The sequence below is a fragment of the Podarcis muralis genome, chromosome 17, assembly GCF_964188315.1.
Source record: "Podarcis muralis chromosome 17, rPodMur119.hap1.1, whole genome shotgun sequence".
NCBI classification, from domain to species: Eukaryota; Metazoa; Chordata; class Lepidosauria; order Squamata; family Lacertidae; genus Podarcis; species Podarcis muralis.
This window is the reverse complement of record NC_135671.1, coordinates 15,522,318-15,530,996: the sequence shown is the minus strand read 5'-3', so window position 1 is coordinate 15,530,996 and position 8,679 is coordinate 15,522,318. Positions and strand designations below refer to the sequence as shown.

Below are 8,679 nucleotides of genomic sequence, written 5' to 3'. Positions count from 1 at the left end.
AACAGTGTGACGCGGCAGCTAAAAAAGCCAATGCAATTCTGGGCTGCATCAATAGGAGTATAGCATCTAGATCAAGGGAAGTAATAGTGCCACTGTATTCTGCTCTGGTCAGACCTCACCTGGAGTACTGTGTCCAGTTCTGGGCACCACAGTTCAAGAAGGACACTGACAAACTGGAACATGTCCAGAGGAGGGCAACCAAAATGGTCAAAGGCCTGGAAGCGATGCCTTATGAGGAACGGCTAAGGGAGCTGGGCATGTTTAGCCTGGAGAAGAGGAGGTTAAGGGGTGATATGATAGCCATGTTCAAATATATAAAAGGATGTCACATAGAGGAGGGAGAAAGGTTGTTTTCTGCTGCTCCAGAGAAGCGGACACGGAGCAATGGATCCAAACTACAAGAAAGAAGATTCCACCTAAACATTAGGAAGAACTTCCTGACAGTAAGAGCTGTTCGACAGTGGAATTTGCTGCCAAGGAGTGTGGTGGAGTCTCCTTCTTTGGAGGTCTTTAAGCAGAGGCTTGACAACCATATGCCAGGAGTGCTCTGATGGTGTTTCCTGCTTGGCAGGGGGTTGGGCTCGATAGCCCTTGTGGTCTCTTCCAACTCTATGATTCTATGATTCTAATCTGTTGATAGCACGTGATTTCACAAATAGTTTTTGCATTTAGAAATAGTTTTAAATTATTTCACCAGATGGAGTTGCTAGCTTTCGAACCCTCCCTTGAATAGCAGTTTAAATTACAATGATTAGCAAGTAATAATGTTTAGGTCCATGCCATTAAAAGCTTCACTTGCTGATTTCTGCCTTTCCAACCCTATGAAGGGGATGGGAGCAGACCAGCTGGCAATGATACAGCCTAGTGCTTGTAAAAATTAATCTTAAGTCATTTTGGTGTAAGAAGCCGTTAAATAAATATCAGCTGGTAAAGGGATCTGCAGGTGTGGAGCAATAATAGAAAGAGAAAGAGGACTTTTCCTGCTAACCTGTTTAAACAGTCATTCTGATTTGCTTGCTCAAAGCTTTTGTGGACGTTAGGCTATGTCTGGTCTTTATTGAGCATTCATCCTGATTTATTTACAGGGAGGTTATAATGACAATGAGCATTCCACCTGAATTGTTTGCCACAGCAGTTATAAACCTTCCCATTACTCATTTGTTCATCCCATACAACAGAGCACTTTAATCCACATTAATTGTGTGAACCAAAATTTCCTGGATGTCTTTTCATCCCTCCTGCAAAATACTGTCTGGAGGCAATCAGAAAGAGAGGGCAGAATATGTGAAGATGTGGAACAACAACTTAGACTTAGCAGGGAAATATAGAAAAGCACAAATGTTGCCAGCTGCCCTTTGCAAGGAGTCATGCATCTATCCACAAATAAAAACAGAAGTAGTAAAATACATGAAATGTATGAATAGCTTTTGGGCGGAAGGTTCTAGAAGGTTTGCTGTTCCAAGAGACATGAGAGTCAGTGTTTCGGGTGGGCTAAATATACTGTATCTGGACTGGACACAATTGCATCACTGCTGCTGCTGCTGCTGCTACTAGTGCTAGAGTGTGCTCTGAAGGCATGGGAGTCTGGCACTGGCTAGTGCAGGGGTCGGCAAACTAAGGCCTGCGGGCTGGATCAGGCACACCTGGGTCATAAATCTGCCCCGCACCGCGAAGCCAGAACCTGTCGCGAAGCCAAGACTCCCGGCGATGGTGACAGGAGGGAGAGGCTGAGTGGCGGCAGCTCTGCCACCCAATTGCCGCACCTGGTTTACCTCAGTGGCGTTTGATTGGCAGAGACGTCCCCTCGCCATGCTGAGGTAAACTAGGCATGGCATCTGATTGGCAGAGCCACTGCTGCTCAGCCTCTTCCTGCCGTTGCAAGGAAGCAAGGCAGCGTCCACCACCTCCTCTCACCTTTCCACCTCTGGAAGTCCGCTTTCCCTTCCCTGTCAGCTTCCACCTGCACCGCCAGGAGACGCTGCATCTCAGAGCACAGCTGCACCCTGCTCTGCCATTGGATGCATGGACCCTAAGAGCCTAAGGATGCACATACTTGCAAGTAAGCTTCAATTGTTTCAAGGCCGCTTGTTCAGTGCCTGAAGAACTGCTCAAGCCCACTGAGGTGAAATGCGTTACGGATCACGCCCCTGGCAAGGTAAACACAGCGGCTGTCCCCCCTCTTCTCTTATTCCAGCTCTGCCCCCATGCCACTTCTCTGGCCCACCACAAGGTCTGAGGGACAGTGGTCCAGCCTGTGGCTTAAAGAATTTGCTGCCCCCTGGGCTAGTGCTTGGAAGGTGATTGTATGGAAACCACATGTGGCGCTTCCTGTTTGCCACCTGAGGCGAATATGCCACCGCACTGCCTCCCTTACTTACACTGTGGGGCATGTGAAGCAATGCCAGTGGCTTCCAAAGAGATCTTGTGAGATCTCACCAACGTCTTACAAGATCTCTTGTGTTCTGTGAAATCTCATGAGATTTCAGTGAGATCTTGCGAGATTTTGGTGAGCTCTTTGCTCATGGAGGCACCACCTCTTGGCTTCCTTGCCATCTTGGTTTCCACAGGGGAAGAAAGGCAGGCTGTGAGTGTGTGAAAGTATAGACAAATAATTTCCATATATAACTGACAAATTTTCCCTAGCGCAAGCCTCATTGTAACCATCCCTCCGATCAATCACCGTTTACTCCTGCTTTATATGTGGATTACTGAGGTGTGAAGAGAAGAACTTGTCCAAGCTGGATCTATGGCAACAGGGGAAGCAGAGTTAAGACAGGTAGCCACCAGAGTTCTTCAAGGTTGTGGCACTCCAGGTGTAGAACCAGGGTAGCCAGTAGCATAGCGTGGGAAGGGCCAAAGGAGCGGTTGTCCCAGATGCAAAATTGTTAGGGGTGCAAATTTTTAACAATTGGTGCTGCCTCAGTACAGCTGTGCACTTCCATCTCTGGGCTCCACTGAAAATGGCTTCTCCATATGAACCAGGAAGTGACCTCTCCAGATGACAGAATTACTTCTTCTTTTTTTTTATCTCTGTGGCTGTGATTTCCTGGGTGATGCAGATGCCATTAGACAGTTGAATGGGCATGTGTTCTCCATCTGTTCCCCTTTCTCCATGTGGCCCCAGGCTCTGGCAATCCACGCTACGCCACTGAGTCATAGAGGCAAAGGACAGAGTTCCCGCACCTTTAAGTGTGGTGTAGCAATTTTAGCCAGGAATTTTGTCATGCAAGCTACACCTGCTGAAATCCCCACTTCTACACAGCTATTAAAGGTGCAGGAGCCCCATATAATGTAGCTCTTTCTGGGCCAAGCCCAAATTCTGCTTTCCCAATGCAAATATAGAAAAGCATAGCATTCTTGATGCAGTTATGACGAGTCTGCTTCTGTGGCCATGTCGCTTATCAACTTTGTTTTTTTATAGCACTGGGCTCTTGTGTGGGACTAAGAGGAAGGTCAGGGTGGAGAGAACCTTGACACAATCTGGTGGTCATGGGTGAGTTTTAAAACCAGGACAGAACTTGGCGGGTCAAGAGTGAAGTCATGATGGAACCTGGTAGTCCTGGATAAGGCGAAATAGAAACCTGTTTGGTTACAGGTGAAGAGCCAAGGCAGAATCTCAAATTCACATGCTTTTCAGACACCCTGCTACTTATCTGATCAAATACAGCAGGAGTGAGGAATCTATAACCCACCCGATGTTGACAGACTCACATCAGCCCCAGGCAGCACAGGCCATGTTGAGGGGTGGTGGGCACTGGAGTCCAACATCTGAGGCCCAAAAGTTATCCAACCTGGAAATACAGTTTAATGGGTACAACCATTAAAATACTGGCTGATTGGCATCCCTATGATGACCTGTAAGGAAAAGTCTCCTGTTTTAAAGTCACCTCAGTCACTTTAGCAAGATGTTATCCTTCCTGTCTGCACATTGCAGAATACATAGCTTATTGTCACTTGGCATTTGGAATCAAGGAACATCTTTTTCTGATGCAGTTAGTGTAAAGATAAAACTGATGTTTATCAGAGACGAGGCCCAGAGAGGACAATTTGAATCAAACGAAAGCCAGAGAAGATTAGCAAGCAGAAAAACAGAGAGAGAGAGAGAGAGACAGAGAGAGAGAGAGAGAGAGAGAGAGAGAGAGAGAGAGAGAGAGAGTGCACTATGTCAGATATGCTTTATTCACAGGAAGAATAAATCAGAGTTAATGGATCTCGGAGATTTTGCGATGTGCTGTTTGTAAGAAACTATTATTCCTCCTGCACTGTTTAAAACACGAGCTATTCCTCACTTTGATTGATTAAATGTGTGTGTGTAATACTAATATATCTATTGAAAGCAGTGAAAATGGGTAAGCATGTATATGTCAAATAATATTAAAGCAGCTACTGTGACTGGAGGATGCAGGGGAGATGGCCAAAACTTTTGTTGCTGGTGGTGGGGCGGCGGGTGGCCAAACAAATGGACAGTGGTAGCAATGGTGAGGAGGGATGCAAACCTGCTCAGAGACGGGAAGTCCGCTGAAGGCCATCACACCCAAATCCCCATGTCCTCCCCACCCCCAAGGACAAACCCTTAGAACCACCCCAAAGATTTTTAGTGGCTTGCAGCTGCACATGCAAAGCGACTTCACTGAAAAAGTGGAAGTGGTCTAAAATGTAGGCACTCCAGGGATGGTGTGATGGATACCTGTGATGGTCTATTCCAGGCAAGTCCAAAGTCCGTCTTGGGGGCCAAATTTGGCCCCCTGGCCGGTTTTATTTGGCCCCGTGGCAGTTTATTTATTGGTGTCAAATCCAATAAATCCATTTTTTTAGGATTGAAGCTCAACAGCTTCAATCCTAAAAAATGGTCAGCAACTTCAACGGTTCACTTCATCAAATCTGGCCCTCTTTGAAGAAAGTTTGGGCACCCCTGGTATTCACATGTACACACACACAGCATCGCTGCATGGGTGCTCTGCATGTCGGAACCAGCACCAACGGAATGGGGTTGGGGAGGAGGATAACCGCACGCCCCCCATGCCAGCAAATTGAATGCACACAACACATTTAAGAACATCTCCTCAGGAAACAGCTCAGTCAGTAGAGCAGGAGGGGGGTGGGGTTGAGCCCCACCTAGGGCAAAACATTCCTGCGTTGCAGGTAGGGTTGCCACCTGTCCTATATTACTCAGGATTGTCCTGTATAATGCAGAATTGTCCTGTATTTCAATGTAAAATGCTACATTTTGTATTGATACAGTTTTGCCCTGCACTTCAGGTCTTCTCTCTCAGCCAAGTTAGGGATCCTCTCCAAATACATGTGTTTGAAAGGGTGTGCGAAAGGTCATGTATTTTATCTCCGGGTAGCCAAGCACAGACAGATTTACAAATTCACGTGAACGTGTGTGCATGAGTGACGAATGCCAGATGGCCCATCTTGTGAGGCTGAAATGGATTGTAATGGATTGCTCTGAAGTCACTTCAGCACCGGATGGAGAGAGAAAAATCGCCCCCCGCCCTGTATTTTGCCAGAACAAAGGTGAGAGCCCTAGTTGCAGGGGGGGCGGTCTAGAGGACCTTGGGGGTCCCTTCCAACCATTCTACGATTCTCAAAACAAAGGGAGGGGAACAGCGCAACCTTAACCCCAGTCTACTCAGAAGTAAGACCTGTTGAGTGTCGTGGGGTAAACGGGGTTAGAATGCACCAGCAGCATAACGAGGCAGCCGGTGCTTCTTCCACCAAACAGGGATGCGCGCTGGCGGGCGCGAGAGAAATCCATTTCCCAGGGATCATCCGGGAAAGAGAGAGAGAGAGAAGAGGGGCGGCCGCCCCGCCGAGCAGCAGCGGGCGAGGAGGGAAGCAGGCGCCGCGGCTGCTCCCTCCTCCGCCTATGGCTGCTCTCCTTCTCTCGGCGCGGGGAGGGCGGAGCCTCGGCGCTTAGCCTCTCCGGGGGAAATTGCTCCGAGGAGCCGCGGCCGCCGCTGTTGCTGCTGCTGCAACGTCGAGTCTTTCCGAGGCGCGCGCGCGGGTGTTTCCTGCGCGGGGCGGGCCGGGGGCGGCTCCGGGCGCGCAAAAGGCGCGGGGCGGAGAAGGCGCGCGGGGCTCTGCCCGTCACGGCCGCTTCCCTCCGCCCCTTTCCCGGCCAGCCCAGGAGCGGAGCGTCCGCGCGGCCTCCGGACGGTCGCTGGCTCGGCGAGGCTTCTTCCCCTCCTCTCGGGCCGGGCTCCGTGGCCCTCGCTGCTCCGCCTCCGCCATGTCCGCAGCCGCGGGCGGCGGCGGCGGCGGGGCGGGCACTCCCAAGGCGCTGCCTTCGTCGGGACCCAAGTCTCTGCGGGAGATGCCGCACCCGCTGGCCGCCTCCAGCAGCGAGGAGGCGGGCGCCGAGCTGACGCCCAGCCCGGACTTGCAGCTGCCGCGCAGCATCGCCGACAAGGTAGCGGCCGCCGGTGGGGCCTGCGCGGGGCGAGGGCTGGGCTCGGTTCTTCTCCTGGCTTCCGGGCGTGCGTGGTCGATCTGGGTCGTGGGAATGCGTTTCTTTGCCGTACCTGGACACCTGGGTCGCTCAGGGCTGCAAGAGAGTAATCTCCAGTGTAGGAAACGTGCAAAAAGCAAGGGGGCATGTGTGCAAGAGGGACTTCAGCGTGGGAGCCAACTCCTTAGGGCTAAGGACCCTTCGCCCCCCCCAAAAAAATTGAGCTCCCCCCCAAAGTTGATGGGCATTGCCATTCAAATAATGTGCATGCCCCACATCATGTGATCAATGGTGTCCCCTCAATATTCAAGTTGGCACCCCTGGACTTCAGCCTTCCACCAACATCTTGCCCCCTTCACTAAGTTGGTGAAATGGTGCAAATCTTTTTTTAAAAAAAGTCCTCTTTCAGTCTTTTTTGCCTGTTGTCCTCTCCTTTTGTGTTTGTGTGTGGTGGGTAAGCAACCCATCTGAGTATATTTTGGCTCTGACACAGCCAAGGCAAGAATGGGAAAACAACAAAGCAACTTCTGTTTTGGGCTCGTAATAAGGACACAGTAATTTGTGATGGTGTGTTGACTCATTCGTGTTGAAAGTGCGTGGAGGACACTTGTGCGGAGGTTGGGTTTGCAGTGCTGTCACAAATGCAGGCTGTGTTGCAAGTGTGGGGCGCAGTGAAGCAACCCTTGGCTCTGTGCCAGGCTCTTTTCCTATCTGCCAGTTTGGTTTGTGCACCTGACCTTGATGACCCAAATGGGTTGGCTTCCTTTTCTTGACTTGCCTCTGCTCCACCTTTAAGACAAGTCCTCCCTGGGGGAGTCGGCAGTATATTTAAGAACAACCCAACAGTACTACTGCCAGTTAGGTGTGTCCACCAGAAGCCATTACCTGTTGGGAAAGGTTCTCAGAAACTGCATCGCTTACCTCTTCGATTCCCAACTTAGGACGATTGAAGAAGTGCAAACATGATCAAGGCCTGTATTTGCTGGCACTTTGGGGTATTCTTAGCTGACTTTAAATGGCATGTGGATGTCTTGGAAGTTGGTTCTCGGAGCCCCAAATGGTAGATTGACTAAAGAGCTTGGCACAGATGCCCAGGCATTAAGCAAGTTCCTGTCCTCTTTTTAGACATAGGTGTCTTCTTGGATGTACGTTTAGTGAATACTCAAGACCATGGGTAGGCAAACTAAAGCCCGAGGGTCGGATCCGGCCCAATCGCCTTCTAAATCCGGCCCGCAGACGGTTCAGGAATCGGCATGTTTTACATGAATTCAATGTGTCCTTGTATTTAAAATGCATCTCTGGGTTATTTATGGGGCATAGGAATTCATTCATTCCCCCTCCAAAAAAAATATAGTCTGGCCCCCACAAGGTCTGAGGGACAGTGGACTGGCCCCCTGCTGAAAAAGTTTGCTGACTCCTGCTCAAGACACTATAGTCTGAGGCTCTGACAACATCTTATATCTGGCAAGAGAGAATATTCTGCCCCAGTTAAGCATAGCTTGTATAACCTGAGCTGCAAAATATTGGTGCCATAAGCAACCAGAGGCATAGCAGTGGTCTGAATTTATTTGTTTATTTACAAGCTTTTTGAGCAACACCCTCCGCACAGCAGCTTACGAATTCCTGGAAGTAAGTCAAGAGCATTGGCCTTGCTCCCTTTCCAAAAGCCACTGCACTTTTCCTCCCCTGTGTTCTGAGTACCTCACTTCAGCTGGGGCTTCCTATGCTGCTCCTGAGATTCGTAGGGCAGAAGGCAGGGGAAGAGGGGCTGTATATGAAGCTGGAGCTGGTGACATGCAGAGCCACCACTGGACGAGTTGCAAGTAAGAAGGCAGGCAGGTTCTTCATTTGCCCCTGTGCACCAGCCTCCAGTGCTTGCTTGCTTCCTGAGTACCAAAGTTGGTTGCTGCATTGTGACCCGAAAAGAGATAAGTGCAAGCAGCCCAGCTTCATAGCTTTTTCCCCAGGTGTTGCTGTCAAGAGAGGTCATGTGTTTGCAGGCTGCAGGGGAAAGTCTGTGGCTTGCCTTGAGAAATCTGGCAGGTGCAACAAATGTATTGGTTTTGAGTCCTTTCTCAGGACGCGTCAGAAGGGACTCTGCAAAATATGCTGGAGGAGAGCCACCTTAACTTGTGTGTGTTCCACGCACCAACCCAAAACTCTGCAGATCTGTTGTGGTTTTAACAGCTGCACACGGGGGCACTGTAGTAATTAACCACCTTGAG

General features: G+C 49.9%; 1 protein-coding gene across 2 annotated transcripts in view; it reads left to right on the top strand.

Moving 5' to 3' along the window:
* Positions 1-5,457: 5,457 nt before the first annotated feature.
* SNX30 (sorting nexin family member 30) overlaps positions 5,458-8,679 on the top strand; it is a 41,785-nt gene continuing 38,563 nt past the window's right edge. The window contains exon 1 of one of the 2 annotated variants that reach the window (XM_077921583.1): positions 5,458-5,520. In XM_077921583.1, the coding sequence (XP_077777709.1) occupies positions 5,473-5,520 (48 nt within the window). In that variant the 5' untranslated portion in view covers positions 5,458-5,472. Of the gene's footprint in view, positions 5,521-5,966; positions 6,416-8,679 lie in introns of those variants that run through there. The other variant, XM_028713121.2, reaches the window with a different exon arrangement.